Below are 17,056 nucleotides of genomic sequence, written 5' to 3'. Positions count from 1 at the left end.
TACAATTAACTTCTCATAAAATGGGAACTTTGGTAAAACCAAGTACAGTAGAAGTTTGTTTCCTATTGCGCTTGATATATCTGGTCAAATGACTCTTAAGCAATTCAAATTACATATGTCAGAATCATCAAAGGTGTGATAATCAGATTTGGTAGCGATGTTTCTTTTGGATTTAGTGTCTGGAATAGGAAGTTGCTTGGTGGAATGCAATTGGATATATTGTGCCAGAATTTCCTGGCAACAAACTGGTGGGTTTTCTGCTCACACTGTTTTCAGTATGTAAATAACCTTGCTCTTTGCGGCGGGCAAGAGATACATTGTGAGTTGCAAATTGCGACAAGTTTTAAAAATTAATTTGGAGTTTAAATAAATTTAGAGCAGCCAATTTTTTTTTTTTCCAATCGAGGGGCAATTTAGCGTGGCCAATCCACCTACCAGGCGTATCTTTGGGTTGCGGGGGTGAGACACACGCAGACATGGGGAGAATCTGCAAACTCCACATGGGCAGTGACCCGGGGCCGATTTCAAACCCGGGCCCTCTTCACCGTGAGGCAGCTGTGCTAACCACTGCGCCACCATGCCGTCCTATCGCTACAGGTTTGTTTGACTACTTGTGCTGATTCACCAGGAACTTCTCAAAATTTAGATCTCGCTGTTAACCTCCCATGAATTTTGAGAAATTACTGCGTTTGCCTCTTAATTCCACATTAAGCTTAAGAAGTTAGGTCAAGTATTTTCCAATGTCTGGGCCCTTTCCAGGACAATGTTCTTGCAATGCTGCTTGACCTCTTCAGAAAGTGAACAGTAGAAATGAAGGGACCTAATTTCTGCAGGCCGCAGATTGTTAAAATTTAAAACAAAGTAATTTCTGTATCTGTCTGTCTCTCTTTGACCTTTCTTTCCCTCTCTAATTCTTATTCATCCTATTGTTCTCCTGTTTCTTTCTTGATTCTTAAATGTAATTGATGAAGAAGATAGATTTAGATTTATTGTCACATGTACCGAGGTACAGTGAAAAGTATTGTTCTGCGTACCTCCAGGCAGATCGTTCCATCCATGAAAAAGATGAGGATATACGATAAATACACAATGTAAATACGTAGACATAGACATCGGGTGAAGTATACGGAATATAGTGCAACACAGTAGAGAAGATGCGTAGAGAGATGAGTTCAGTCCATAAGAGGGTAATTCAAGAGTCTGGTAACAGCGGGAAGAAGCTGTTTTTGATAGATTGTTATCCAAAATGATCTGTCAATTCCTGGATCAAAAATGTTTAAATCAGAAGGGGGAGAAAAAGTTTTGACAAACGGGGTGTGAGGTGAGATACACTCCACCAGGACATTTTGCATCAATATTCATCTTTAAAGGTGATTAAGATGAGTAAGATGGAGCGACAAAAATCTCCCTTTCATTCTTCTTTTTTCAGATGAATAAATTGAAATATTCTCATTCTGGTGAGGTCAATCTGGAATACAAACCTGTGCTCCAGAACTAGCTGCAGTTCTATCCAAGCTGTCCCAGCACAGCTACAACACTGGCATCTACCCAGCTATATGGAAAACGGCCCGGGTCTGTCCTGTCCACAAAAAACAGGACAAATCCAACCAGGTCAATTACCATCCCATCAGTCTACTCGATCATCAGCAAAGTGATGAAAGGTGTCATCGACAGTGCCAGCAAGCGGCACTTGCTTTGCAATAACCTGCTCACTGAAGCTCAGTTTGGGTTCCACCAGGGCCATTCACCTCCTGACCTCATTACAGCTTTAGTCCGAACATGGACGAAAATCTGAACTCAGAAGGTGAGGTGAGGGTGACTGTGCTTGACATCAGGACAGAGTTTGACTGAGTGTGGCATCTAAGAGCCCTAGCAAAACTCGAATCAATGGAAATCCGAGGGAAGGAGCTCCACTGTTTGGAGTCATGCCTAGTTTAAAGGAAGATGGCTGTGGTTATGAGTGGTCAATCATCTCAGTCCCAGGACATCACTGCAGGAATTCTTCAGGGTACACAACACAAGAACTCAAGAAGCAAGAGGGTAGCCAGGGAAAGGGTTGGACCCCTGAAGGACAGAGGAGGGAATGTGTGTGTGGAGCCAGAGGAAATGGGTGAGGTACTAAATGAATACTTTGCATCCGTATTCACCAAAGAGAAGGAATTGGTGGATGATGAGTCTGGAGAAGAGTGTGTAGATAGCCTGGGTCACATTGAGATCCAAAAAGACGAGGTGTTGGGCATCTTGAAAAATATTAAGCAGGATAAGTCCCCAGGGCCTGATGGGATCTACCCCAAAATACTGAAGGAGGCAAGAGAGGAAATTGGTGAGGCCTTGACAGAAGTCTTTGGATCCTCACTGACCTCAGGTGATGTCCCGGAGGACTGGAGAATAGCCAATGTTGTTCCTTTGTTTAAGAAGGGTAGCAAGGATAATCCAGGGAACTACAGGACGGTGAGCTTTAGGCCAGTGGTAGGGAAATTACTGGAGAGAATTCTTCGAGACAGGATCTACTCCCATTTGGAAGCAAGTGGTCATATTAGCGAGAGGCAGCACGCTTTTGTGAAGGGGAGGTCGTGTCTCACTAACTTGATAGAGTTTTTCGAGAAAGTCACAAAGATGATTGATGCAGGTAGGGCAGTGGATGTTGTCTATATGGACTTCAGTAAGGCCTTTGATAAGGTCCCTCATGGCAGACTGGTACAAAAGGTAAAGTCACACGGGATCAGAGGTGAGCTGGCAAGATGGATACAGAACTGGCTAGGTCATAGAAGGCAGAGAGTAGCAATGGAAGGGTGCTTTTCTGATTGGAGGGCTGTGACTAGTGGTGCTCCGCAGGGATCAGTGCTGGGACCTTTGCTGTTCGTAGTATATATAAATGATTTGGAGGAAAATGTAACTGGTCTGATTAGTACGTTTGCGGACGACACAAAGGTTGGTAGAATTGCGGATAGCGATGAGGACTGTCAGAGGATACAGCAGGATTTAGATCGTTTGGAAACTTGGGGGGCGAGATGGCAGATGGAGTTTAATCCGGACAAATGTGAGGTAATGCATTTTGGAAGGTCTAATACAGGTAGGGAATATACAGTGAATGGTTGAACCCTCAAGAGTGTTGACAGTCAGAGAGATCTTGGTGTACAGGTCCACAGGTGACTGAAAGGAGCAACACAGGTGGAGAAGGTTGTCAAGAAGGCATACGGCATACTTGCCTTCATTGGCGGGGGCATTGAGTGTAAAAATTGGCAAGTCATGTTGCAGCTGCATAGACCCATAGTTAGGCCACACTTGGAGTATAGTGTTCAATTCTGGTTGCCACACTACCAAAAGGATGTGGAAGCTTTGGAGAGGGTGCAAAAGAGATTTACCAGGATGTTGCCTGGTATGGAGAGCATTAGCTATGAGGAGAGGTTGAATAAACTTGGTTTGTTCTCACTGGAACGAAGGTGGTTGAAGGGAGACCTGATAGAGGTCTACAAAATTATGAGAGGCATAGACAGTGGATAGTCAGAGACTTTTTCCCAGGGTAGAGGGGTCAATTACTCGGGGGCATAGATTTAAGGTGCGAGGAGCAGGGTTTAGAGGAGATGTACGAGGTAAGTTTTTTACACCGAGGGTAGTGGGTGCCTGGAACTCGCTGCCGGAGGAAGTGGTGGAAGCAGGGACGATAGTGACATCTTGAGGGGCATCTTGACAAAATACATGAATAGGATGGGAATAGAGGGATACGGACCCCGGAAGTGTCGAAGATTTTAGTCTCAACGGCCAGCATGGTCGGCACAGGCTTGGAGGACCGAAGGGGCTGTTTCTGTGCTGTACTTTTCTTTGTTCTTTGTTCTTTTGGTCACAAGGATTAGAAGCAGGAGAAGGCCGCCAGGCCCTTCAGGGCTGCCCGCCATTCAATCTGATCATGGCTGATCTTTGCCGGCCTCAACTATTTTTCTATCCCATTTCTCCATTGCCCTCTATTCCTTGATCTATCAAATATTTATCCACTTCCATTTTAAATTCTTCTAATGATCCAGCCCCATCACCCTCTGGGACAGAGAATTCCAGAGGTTATCCATCCTCTGTGAGAAGAAATGTCTGTGCATTTTAGTTTTAAATGACCGGACCTTTATCTTGTAGCTATGTCCAGTTGTTCGAGACCCTCCCACTAGTGAAAATATCTCACCATCTACCTTGTCAAGCCCCCTCAGGATTTTATATGTTTGAATAAGGTCACCCCTCACTCTTCTAAACTCCAAGGAGTACAAACCCAGACTATTTGGTTTCTCTTGGTAGGACAACGCACTCATCCCAGGAATTAGTCTGTTGAATCTCTTTTGGAATGCCTCCAATGTTACTACATCATTTTTTAGGTAAGAGGACTAAAACTATATGCTATATTCGAGGTTAGGCCTCACCAGCAGCCTGTACAATTGCAGCAAAACCTTCCTCTTTTTGGACTCCAATCCCTTTGCAATAAAGACCAAAATGCCGTTTGCCTTCTTAAGTACTTGTTGCACCTGCCTTCAAGCTTTTTGTGATTCATGCACTAGAACACCTAGATCCCTCTGTACTTCACTCACCTGCAGCCTGTCTCCATTTAGATAATAAACTGCCTTTTGATTCCTCCTACCAAAATGCATGACTTCGCACTTCCCCACATTAAACTCCATTTACCAGTTTTTCGCTCAGTCATTCAATCTACCTATACCTATCTACCACAATATCCTCATCACAACATGCCCTTCCAGCTATTTTCGTATTAGCGGCAAATTTGGAAACCTTACGTCCTGTTCGTTCATCCAAGTCATTAATGTAAATAGTGATGTCATTGGTGTCCTCGGCCCAGCCATCTTCAGCTGCTTCATCAATGACCTTCTGTCATAATCCCCACGAGAATACCATTATCGATCTCCCCCTGGGGTTCTTGGAATCCAAGCTTCCCTGGTAGTTGGCGGAGGCTCACTCAGCTGGGGCATGTAAAGCTGGCACATGCAGGGGCCGGCATGTTGGTTGTCACAACGAGAACTGTCATGTGTATATAGTTACTGCCGTGGTCAGACTTTCTATTAAAGTAAAATAAATCATTCCTACCTGGCTTGCTTGGTCATTAAACTGGCAATGAGGGAAAAGGAAACTCCAGACTCGGGATTTACGATGCCCCAGCCACCCTGGAAGACTCCTGTGCAGCAGTGTTTTTTGGTAGACCCGAGAACTTTGACGCAGACCTGGAAGATTGGATCCAATACGAAGAATGTCTGAGACACTTTTTTCAGGCCAATGGCACTGTTGGAGAAGACCGACAAAAGGAGATTCTCCTAACGGCTCCCCGACCTTTGGGATTATGAAGAGTCTTACCTATCCAGCTGCTCCAGATTCAAGGTCATTCGATGAGTTGTTTGCATTAGTGTCTGACCATTATGATCCAAAGCCATCTGTTATAATGCAACGTTACAGGATCAATATGGCTATGTGGATTCCTCAGGCGGCTGGCGGAGCACTGGGAGTTCTGGCCATCCCTATCGGGAATGTTGAGGGATCCGTCTCCTCGGAGGCTGGAAAACTTATTAAAGGATGCAGGGGTAAGGGATGGCAACTATACTAAACTGATAGTACAGGTTAGTGACCGCTGTGAAGTTTATAGGAAGTACAGAAGGACACCAGCATGACCGATAGTAACCCTACCTATGGCCAGGGATTTTAATGACATTGTGGCCATGGACCCTAAGATCTGGGATGAAGCCAATAATATATTTATTTTGCATTTTGTAGATTTAGCTACCAGATTTAGTCATCAACGATTGTACGAAGTAAAGAAAAGAGAGTAATTCTGGATCAAATCGTGGAAAGATGGATAGGGACAGGAATGGGTCCACCGGCAAAATTCCTTACGGACAATGCAGGAGAATTTGCTAATGATGAGTTTAGGGATATGCGTGAAAACATGAATATCAGAGTTATGAATACGGCTGCAGAAAGCCCATTTTGTAATGGTGTCTGTGAAATAAATCATGTTGTCATCAATGACATGCTTCGGAAACTTTTGGCAGATCAACCAAATTGCAGGCTAAATTCAGCTTTAGCATGGGCAGTACATGCAAAGAATTCATTGCAGATGGTTGGGGGCTATAGTCCTTATCAATTAGTGTTCGGTAGAAATCCTAAAATTCCGTCCATTTTGGATGACCAGCCTCCAGCTTAGGGGACTACAATTAGCTCTGATTTTGCTGAACATTTAAGTGCATTACATAGAAGTAGAAAAGCTTTTTTGGAAGCAGAAGTCTCTGAAAGAATTCGCAGAGCTTTAAGACATAACGTACGGCCAACAGATGCCGTTTTTCAGCAAGGAGGCATGGTATACTATAAGTGAGATAATTCTAATGAATGGAAAGGCCCAGGGAAGATCATAGGCATAGCTGGCAAAACAATTATTTTTCAACATGGCAATCAAACTGTTAGGGTACATTTGGGCAGCACAGTAGCATTATGGTTAGCACAATTGCTTCACAGTTCCGGGGTCCCAGGTTTGATTCCCAGCTTAGGTCACTCTCTGTGTCCGGAGTCTGCACATTCTCCCCGTGTGTGAGTGGGTTTCCTCCGGGTGCTCCGGTTTCCTTCCACAGTCCAAAGATATGCAGGTTAGGTGGATTGGCCATGCTAAACCGCCCTTAGTGTCCAAAATTGCCCTTCGTGTTGGGTGGGGTTACTGGGTTATGGGGATAGGGTGGAGGTGTGGACCTTGGATAGGGTGCTCTTTCCAAGAGCCGGTGCAGACCCGATGGCCGAATGGCCTCCTTCTGCACTGTAAATTCTATGATAATTCTATGATTCATCAAGGATAATGGGTACAGGTTACAAATTTTCAAATTTAGACAGAGAAGACAGACATGACGAGGAACCAGAATCATCTGGTACGCATGTGTTACAGAACTATGAGGACCAATTAACTGATATAGACAGGGTTTCTGTTGAGGAACACAACACTTCTGATGAATTAGAACAGGCCATTTTTCCGAACGGGCAACTGCCAAAAGTTGGTACAAAAGTGACATACTTGTCTGAAGGGTCTTGTCAATGGAAGGATGCAACTGTTATTAGTAGAGCAGGGAAGGCCACTGAAAAGTATAAACATTGGTTGAATGTACAGCATTCAGGGGAAGGAGTCAAGATAATGGATTGGGAAAACAAAGTTCAATAATGGAGGGCACAGAAACGCAGTGCCAGTTCAGATAGTACATCGGATAGTGAACAGGTCCGCAGGAAAAGGTCGAGAACTACTGAAAGGACATCCCTCAGCAGAAGGGAAAGATCAAGCAGTAGCAGTACAGAACGAGATAGCAGGCGGGAGAGGGGACGTAGTTTATCAAGATCTCGGAACATGAGTAAGACTACGAATACTAATAGGAGTAGAAGCCCACATGCACGTGAGATTTTGGTGGCTTCAAATAAATTAGATGAAAAAGCTATCAAAGAAGCTAAACAGCAAGAATTGCATAGTTGGAGTGCATTTGGGGTATACACGGAAGTACTGGATAGGGGACAAAGAGCTCTATCCCACAGATGGATTTGCACGGAAAAGGTTCTTTCGGATGGAACTTGTAAGGCAAAGGCCAGGCTTGTGGCAAGGGGATTTGAAGAAAACTTAGAAGATCAGGATTTAAGGGTAGATTCATCTACAGCAGGAAAGGTTATTTTAAAGATCTTCTTGGCTCTATTAGCCACAAAGGCATGGGAATGCAAATCTATAGATATAAAAGTTGCCTTTTTGCAGGGGCATCAGCTCCAGAGAGACATTTTTCTCCGTCCTCCAAAAGAAGCAGCTAACACAGAAGGGGTACTCTGGAAATTGAACAAATGTGATTATGGATTAAATGATGCATCTAGAGTCTGGTATTTTTCGGTAAGGTCAGTTTTGTTAAAGTTAGGCCGTTGCCAGTTGAAAGCAGATCTTGCAATGTTTTACTGGCACTGTAAAGGAAATCTTTCTGGCATCTGTATGATGCATGTCGATGAGTTTTTGTGGGGTGGGACTAGTGATTTTGAAGCTATTGTAATCTCCGGTTTGAGGAAAGAATTCAGGGTTGGATGTCAGGTTTCCGGTGCATTTAAATATATTGGACTGGAAATTGGACAGACTAAGTTAGGGGCAACTTTACGTCAGCAATCTTATTTAGAAAGCATCAGCCCAATAGCAATTAGTCGTGGCCGAGTTTCACAAAAAGACGCAATGGTTTCAAAGATAGAAAAAGAGCAACTGCGAAGTTTAATTGGGCAACTGAACTGGTTAGGTAGACAGACCAGGCCGGACGTGATTTTTGATGTCTTCGAGTTGAGTACAAAAATGAATGATCCCAAAGTGGAAGACCTAATAAGAGCAAATAAACCGTTGGCCAAACTAAAAATGCAGGAGTGTGGTTTGAAGTTCCCGGTTTTAGGTGACCTTAGGCACTTGAAACTCATAGTTTATAGTGATGCGTCCTTCGCAAATTAATGTGATGGGGTTTCAAGCGCAGGAGGTTTTATAATTTTCCTTTTGGGGAACAATGGTAAATGTTGCCCGCTTGTGTGGGAACAAAGAAAATAAGGAGAGTGGTAAAAAGCACTTTGGCTGCTGAGACGTTATGCCTTGTAGAGGCGGTGGATATGGCCTTTTATATAAGTATGATATTGACAGAAATTTGGGGATTTGGGAATAGACCTATTGACTGTCACATTGACAATAAATCCCTGTGGGAAAATGTGCACACTCCAAAAAGTGTCAATGAAAAGAGGTTACGGATAGACATCGCAAGTTTGAAGCAGATGTTGGACAGAAGGGAAATAACAAAAATTAAATGGGTCGACAGGAGCTATCAACTGTCAGACTGTTTTACGAAAAGAGGGGCGAGTTCACAGAAACTTTTGGATATTGTTAATGAAGGGCGCTTGTTTCTGTGACTTTTTTTTTCTTTCTCGTCCAAACAAAAAAAAAAGGGGGGGAAATCATGTGTGTGTTTTTGAGTTTCTCGAAATTTTGTTTTCACCTAATTATTTTTTTTTCTCCAAGGAAGGGGAGACTGTTAAGTAATGGGGTTTTAAAAAAAATATTTTTTATTCAGGTTTTCATAAAATATCAATAACAAAATGAAAAAGGAACCCAACAGGGTTAAGTACAAAACACAGTCTAGAAAAGCAACCCTCCATACCCCCCTCCCCCTGTACATAAATAATAAATTAACATTAACAACCAGACTTAACACAACAGGTATATACACCCCCTCAGACCCTCCAGTGTAAATAACAAAAACAAAGATAAGAGTAAAGTAAACCCTCCCCCCCCCCCCCCATGGCTGCTGCCATTGATCAATGTCTACCATTCTGCCAGGAAGTCTAAGAACGGTTGCCACCGCCTAAAGAACCCTTGTACCGAACCTCTCAAGGCGAATTTCACCCTCTCCAACTTAATAAACCGCGCCATATCGTTGGTCCAGGATTCCACGCTTGGGGGCCTCGCATCCTTCCACTGAAGAAGAATCCTTCGCCGGGCTACCAGGGACGGAAAGGCTAGAATACCAGCCTCTTTCGCCTCCTGCACTCCCGGCTCCTCTGCGACCCCAAATATTGCGAGCCCCCAGCCCGGTTTGACCCTGGATCCTACCACCCTCGACACCGTCCTCGCTACGCCCTTCCAAAATTCCTGCAGCGCTGGGCACGTCCAGAACATATGGGTGTGATTTGCTGGGCTCCCTGAGCACCTAACACACCTGTCCTCACCCCCAAAAAAACGGCTCATCCTTGTCCCGGCCATGTGTGCCCTGTGCAGCACCTTAAACTGTATGAGGCAGAGCCTCGCGCACGATGAGGAAGAGTTCACCCTCCCTAGGGCATCTGCCCACGTCCCTCCCTGAATCTCTTCTCCCAGCTCCTACTCCCACTTACCTTTCACCTCCACCACCGAGGCCTCCTCCTCCTGCATCAGCTGGTAAGTTTCCGAGATCTTCACCCCCCCCAAGAGCACCCTGTCCTGTACTGTGTGTGGCAGCAGCCGCGGGAATTTTAAGTAATGGGTTAAGAGACATTGCAATTAGTTGTCTCATTTAGGTTAAGTATCCATTTATTGACTTCCGGTGGCGATCGCGAATGGAGTGGCCGCAGCAAAGACGCTCCCGCACAGCCACAAAATCACGGCTTTTTTGGGGGGGTTTTCCCGGGGTTTAAAAAATGTTTTTTTAAATTCCTTAGGCCCCGAGATTTCGGCCCTGCCCAGGTGTCAAAGCTCCAATCCATGGAGCTGGAGAGGGAGAGGAAAAAAAAAAGGAGAGACTGGTCCCGGTGAGCTGCACGTGGGGGAGGAGTGGGGATCGCTCAGAAGCGGCCTGAAAGTCGGAGCACGGAGAGGATCACAAGGACAAAATAAGAATTTTTAAAATTCAATCTTCCGTGTTCCGCTCCTGCAAATGTTTTTTTAAAAAAAAGAAAAACCTTTTTTAAAGGGGAAAAAAGAACTTTCAAAAAAAAAAAATCCCTTTTTATTAAAAAGAATTGTTTTTAAAATGAAGGCACTGACAGAAATATGCCTCCAAATGATAAATTGAGGGGACGGCCAGATGTAAGAAGGAACAGCAGCGAAGGTGAAGGAAAAAAAGCAGGAGCTGCGGCCGGGCAGGCAGACGACCCCACGGGGCGAGGCGGAGGTTCAGGCGAATCAGGAAGCGGAAAAGCTGGCGAGCGGAGCAGGAACAGGACGCTGCCCCCCCCCCCCCCGCACATGGGGTGGAATGGAGAAGCGTGCTGAAAACGGAAATAAACGTCACAAAGGAGGAGATAAAAACGGAGATAAATGCCATGAGGGAGGCACTCAGGACAGAGCTCCACACAATGATGAAGGAGATGCTGGCGGAGACAACAGAAAAAATACAGCGAACCATCAACGGCTGGGGGGGGGGGGGGGGTGGGGGGAAGGAAGGCAGGGAACCCACGAGAGATGATTCCACTCTGTCCGGAAAAGAAAGGAAAAGCAAAGCCGGGGTTTGGGGGGGTGGGGGGGGGGGGGGGGGAGGAAATTAGCGCAGGCGAGAAAAATGTGATGTGTATATATATATATATATATATATACAACTGTTTATAAATATGAGAAATGCCAATAAAAAGATTTTTTTTTAAAAGTATCCATTAATTGACACTGATATGTAAAGAGGCTTCAGGTGGCCTCTGTCGGATGATGTACAGTTTGAGTTTTGCGCAAAGGCTTTTGGAATGAAATAAATGAGTGTTTGTGAAAAAGGAACAGAACTTTAGACTCTTCATATCACAGCAACTAAAACGTTTAACACATGGGGCGAAATTCTCCTACCCGCCCCGCCACATTTCTGCGCTGACCGGCCGGCGGGAGTCTCCGTAACGCCGGCCGGTCAATGGGGTTTCCCATTGTGGGGCAGCCCCACGCCGTCGGGAAACCCCCGGGCGCCGGCAGAACGGAGACTCCCGCCGGCGGAGAATGACGCCCATGGTTTGACCTATTCTCCATATCAGACTTCCGCGACATCCCAGGGCAGTGCCTCAATGGCCAGGTCACCTCCCATCGACAAATGAAGGTGCAATACTGCAGTCGGGGCGAGTATTCAGGAGCCGCTACAGACCTGTGGGATATCTCCGCCAAGAACGAGGGGGAATTCGAACCACATTGCCAGACGTGTGGACGGAGAACACGCAGTAGTCAGGGCCACCAGAATCGATGGAGAGAACGTCGACCGCCGACCTGGGCAGGCGATGAGGTCACCGTGAGCCAGGGCCTTGCATGTGGTTCAGCTGAACTGCATCGTGACCCCGAAGGTGGCGCGATCCAGGTCACACTACAGGTAAACGGACAGCCCCTGGTGATGGGAGATGAAAATAGAGCTGCCATCTCCATTGCTTGTCAGCAGACCCTTTGCCTTATTCATACAGGGATCTTACCATTAATGCTGCAAGACACCAAGGCCAGTTTGGCGACTTATACAGGTGAAGCACTGAGCATCACTGGAACTACCGTGATCCTGGTGACCCATGGCCAGCAAACACTTGGGCTACCTTTAGTCATGGTGCAGGAGCCGGGTCCTAACCTGCTGGGGTGTGATTGGCTTCAAGCCTTCCATTTTGATTAGCAGCAGTTTTTTCCGGATGGGTGCTGGAAACTGCTCTGAAGTCCTGGGCAAATATTCAGACATATTCCAGGAGGGCCTGGGTATAATAAAGGGAGGCGAAGGCTCTTTTATATATAGGTTTAACCCAGATATTTCAGGACACAGCCTGTTCCTTATGCCTTACTCACCTAGGTTGATTCAGAGCTTTAGTGCGTAGAGGATCTGGGAATCATATACCCAGTACGGTTTAGAGTGGGCCGCACTCATCGTACCAGTTATGAAGCTGGACAAATCTGTTCGACTCTGCGGGGATTGCAAACAAACAGTGGTTTCCCGCCTGGACCGTTACCCTATATCTCGAGTAGAAGATCTATATGCGAAACTGGCTGGAGGTTGCTCCTTTACAAAACCTGATATGAGCTATGCCACCTGCAGGTGGAATTGGACTCCGCATCTAGAAAATACACAACTATGAATGCTCACAGGAGATTATTCGAGTACACACACCTCCCGTTTGGGGTCTTGTCAGCTCCTGCGGTCTTCCAAAGGGTAATGGAAGGCATACTTCAGGGACTGCCAAAAGTAGCAATGTATTTGGATGATTTGCTCATTATGGGTACCACGGACACTGAGCACATAGAAAACCTGGAGGAAGTGCTCCGACGGTTCTCCTAAGTTGGTGCCCATCTGAAAAGAAGTAAATGTGTTTTCAGAGCTAAAGGGATAGTATATTTGGGGGTACAGGATGGTCAAAGATGGCCTGCACCCTGTGACGCAGAAGGTTCAGACCATAAAAGGGGCCCGCAACTCTGAGGAATGCCACAGAACTCCGATAATTCTTAGGCCTTGTGAATTACTGTGGAAAATTCATTTCAAACTTGGGCCACTCTGATGGCACCCCTTCACATATTGCTAGAAAAGAACAAAAAGTGGGCCTGGGGTGCCCCACAGGAAGAAGCATTCGCCGGGGTGAAGCGGCGTCTTGTCATCCTCTCAACTCCTCAGCCATTATGACCCCTCTTGACTGCTAGTCATGACTTGTGATGGCTCCCCCTATGGCACTGGGACGGTGCTGATTCATAGATGGGACGATGGCACGGAGTACCTTATTGCGTTCGCATCAAGGACTCTGGCATACGCGGAGCGTGTAGAAAAGGAAGGATTTGCGGTGATATTTGGAGTCAGGAGGTTTCATCAGTATATCTATGGGCGACACTTCTTTGTTACCGACCATGCCTCTGCTGAGCCTCTTTAAAGCAGATAAGGGGATACCCCCCCATCGCATCGGACCAGATTCAGCGCTGGGCACTCTTGCTCACAACATATGAGTACTCGTTACAACATCGTCCAGGAACTTCGATAACCCACGCTCACGACCTTAGTCACCACCCGCTGCATGTGAGTCCCCTGTCTCCACCAGTGGTGAATGATGTCATGCCGACTCTGAATTTTGTGGATACACTGCCTGTGACAGCCGTTCAGGTATGAGCATAGACACAAAAAGATATTAGATTGGCGAAGCTCTGCCACATGTTATTATATGATGGATGACAGGGACCTCCACAGAAGCCCTCCAGCACTGTACTCCGAAACTACAAGAATTAAGTGTGGAGGATGGTGTCATCCTGTGGGGGGCTCGCGCGGTCATCCCAGATGCTGGGTCAGGAGTCTGGGGTCCATGTTTCTTATTATTGTGGATGCCATTCCAAATGGCTCGACATTTACAAGATGGTCTCGACTACATCAAGGGCCACCGTTGATAAGTTGAGGTGTTCATTCTGGTTCACTAATGTCAACAAGATGTGCAGCAACAGCATCATTTAAAAACAGATTCCAATTAAGGGACAATTTAGCATAACCTACCCTGCAAACTTTGGGTTGTGAGGGTGTGAGACCCATGCTTACATGGGGAGAAAATGCAACCTCCACACATTCAGTGAACCACGGCCAGGATTGAACCCGGGTCCTCAGCGCTGTGAGGCAGTACTGCTAACCACTACGCCACTGTGCTGCCTGAAGAGACGGTATCATGACCATCGAATGCCTAGGCGGAATTTCCAATGGAGAGCCACCATCTGCACCCGCAATTTTGCAGCTGGAGTCACAGTAGAGAAAACAGGGCCTGTCTCAGTCAATGTCTAATGGAAGACCCTATGTAAGCACATGGACCACCTAAAGAAGCGAGAGCCCGCTCTACAGGATACTCGACCAGGGGTGTCAATATCTCTGCCTTGCCAGGAACCACCCCTCAGATGGGGAGTGCATCCTACAGAGGCCCAATGATCGAACCAGCAGGACAAAGATGACTCTGGCTCGGAAATAGACATAGGCATCAGTGCAGATGGACGATGTTATATCCGGGGCTGAGATCCCGGTGATAGCCCTCGTCGGTCATCCAGGAAAGGATGGTCGACCAATGCTACACACCACCCGCCCCAGAGTCTCTATAGGCAGAAGCTCAGCCTCGGGATAATGGCGCACCAGGCCTTCTCAGATGACTGCAGAAGGGGAATGTTCGGACTTGGAGGGGCAGGAGGGGTGTCATAACCCCCACGAGGTTCACGGGAAACCACTATCAATCTCCCCGTGCGGCTTGGGGAGCTTAAGCTTCCCCTGTGGTGGGCTGAGGCCCACTCAGCTAGGGCTCATAAAACTGAGCATAAAAGCCGGCCCGTGCAGCTGTCCCCACTGCTCCGAGGTCAACAGGCATACACCCCTCAGGAACCCTAAAAAAAACTGAAAGGCACTTACCTCCTTATTCAGCCTCAAAGACCATGCACCAGGAACCCTTTTTAAAATACTTCCACCAAATCACACGCTTGTGACTCCTAGCTGGGTGGGGTGGAGCATTATGGGCGGTTGATGAATCATGCTTCCAGCATCTTAATCGCATTTAAACAAATGCTTATTCGTGCTTTGCATGTTTCTGCTGCCGCAGGACAGGGATCCCGTTATGGCCGGCAGGGCAGGCCCGGAAACCCGCGACGGTTCTGACGCCCGGCGTGAATCCCGAATTTGGACCGATACACTATTCAGTGGCTGATCGAGAATCCCGACATTTTCAATGATGCCTATGGAGGTTAAACTGCTTCAAAGAATGAAGACAACCTCTACGACAGTTCGACACATTTAATGCAAATTAATTTGGGGTAAACATTCCAATATTTTCTTCAATTAAAGTTCCCAGGCTCACATTGACTTTTATCCATCCGGGTGACTTCAGTACCCAGCTTGGACAGACAATTAAAATAATCCATTCAAATTTGGAATAATTCAGTGAGACATCTATGGTGTTTTTACAGAAAGTAAGAAAAAAAACCCACACTTATTTGATTAGAATGGTTGCCTTTCTGATATTGGGGCTAAGAATATTGTCAGGACAAAATTCAAGAAACTTGAATTTGCATCTGGCTATCTTGTGCAGGAACTTGGGAGTGCCTAGAAACTTAGAATGCGTTCCATTACCCGTGATCACAAACTTCATAGATTGTCCCAATTAGAGATGGGATCTCATCTTGCCACGGGCCCACAACTCAGTTTTAAACTACTTTTGTCACCTAAGAAGTCATAAAACCCAAGGATATGGGAGGATGGTAATTTAAGTAGCTGTGTAACAAAAGGGAGTATGTGAAGAAGTACTTAAATACTTTTCCAGAACCTTTGCAACATTGATTTCCCGACTCATGCAACACATCCCTCATTTTTCCATGGGCAACTTACCACATTTTTCACCAATTTTCACTCTCTCATGGTTGTAAGGCATTAAAGTTGAAAAAATAAATCCCTATTGAATAATGTTGATTGAAGAAGCACTCCAAAAGCAAGGTTATACTAAGATGGCTGCTTGAAAATTATCGCGCAGTATTAAGTTTTCATTAAATGAAGCAGCATAATGTTGTGGTCCAATGTGACAGTTGAATTGGGATGTGTTAAACATTATAATATGATGTGGAGATGCCGGCGTTGGAATTAGGGTGAACACAGTCAGAACTCTATGTTGGACTTTAACCTGGTGTTGTAAGACTTCACACTGTATATTATAATAAGCACCTTGTTAAGCTGCATCATGTTTAAGGCATGGTAGTTCCGGTGTAGATTGCAAAACAGCTTCCACTCTATTTCCTCTAATACCTACCTAAGTTTGTGAGGTAGCATTCTGTTAATTGTAGTTGACCTGATAGAGTATTATATATTCCATACTTACTGCCACATTTTCTATTAGTCGGAACATAGCTCAGTGTACTCTTATTTCCTCCAGACCCACGTTCTCGAATTTTGGAGTTCAAGTAAAGCAGTCCAATTGTGTGTATGGTGACTCCAAACGTGCAATGTTAAACCAAATCCCCATCTGTCCTCTGAGGTGGATGCCATTGAAATGTATTGAAGAAGAGTAAGGGAGTTACCCGCCGGGTGAGATGTTCTGGTCCCGCCTGCTACCAAAATTAACCGGTCCTTCCAAAAGTCTGGCTGGGCTGCCGAATCTCCCGTGGCGGGTTCCGGAATGGCATGCCAGGAAATCCGGGTCCGAGTATCATTGTCAATATTTACCCTGCAATGAGCATCACAAAAGCGACTATTTGGTTATTATCACGTTTTTGAAAGATTCCACAAATTGTCTGTCAAGTGCTCGGCATCGTCCTGTGGTCGGGAAAGGCACTATATGAATGCAAGTCTTTCTTCCTCTCATGGACCAACGGAAATTGGCCAATTTTTCAAAGCATTTCACTTGCTAACAAAGCATTACAGGTCTTCATATTCCACAGTTAAACAGACAGTTTTTGTACAGTGTAACAGATATCTGGAATTATTCAGGCAATTGCGAAGTATGTTAGGAATTTCCCTTCTTGCTTTTCTCTGATTTCATGAACAACAATGTGCGACTCACACTGACTCTTATTTTAGATGATGGCATTGGGCTTGAGCTCATTTCCTGAGCAATTAAATGCTTGGCTGAAAAGAAAAATAGTTTT

The 17,056-nt window shown here is 45.7% G+C and overlaps 1 protein-coding gene across 5 annotated transcripts in view; it reads left to right on the top strand.

Annotated features, from left to right (window-relative positions):
- The window catches only part of LOC140385858 (intermembrane lipid transfer protein VPS13B-like), a 1,311,478-nt gene that overhangs the window by 810,905 nt on the left and 483,517 nt on the right, over nucleotides 1-17,056 (top strand). The window contains exon 25 of one of the 5 annotated variants that reach the window (XM_072468454.1): nucleotides 10,207-10,387. The exons of the other annotated variants lie outside the window; for them this stretch is intronic. Coding sequence (XP_072324555.1) covers nucleotides 10,207-10,344 — 138 coding nt within the window. The 3' untranslated portion in view covers nucleotides 10,345-10,387. Of the gene's footprint in view, nucleotides 1-10,206; nucleotides 10,388-17,056 lie in introns of those variants that run through there. 5 annotated transcript variants of the gene reach the window in all.

This window comes from Scyliorhinus torazame, chromosome 11, assembly GCF_047496885.1.
Source record: "Scyliorhinus torazame isolate Kashiwa2021f chromosome 11, sScyTor2.1, whole genome shotgun sequence".
NCBI classification, from domain to species: Eukaryota; Metazoa; Chordata; class Chondrichthyes; order Carcharhiniformes; family Scyliorhinidae; genus Scyliorhinus; species Scyliorhinus torazame.
Note: the sequence above shows the minus strand (reverse complement) of the source record. Positions and strands in the feature narration are given on the sequence as shown.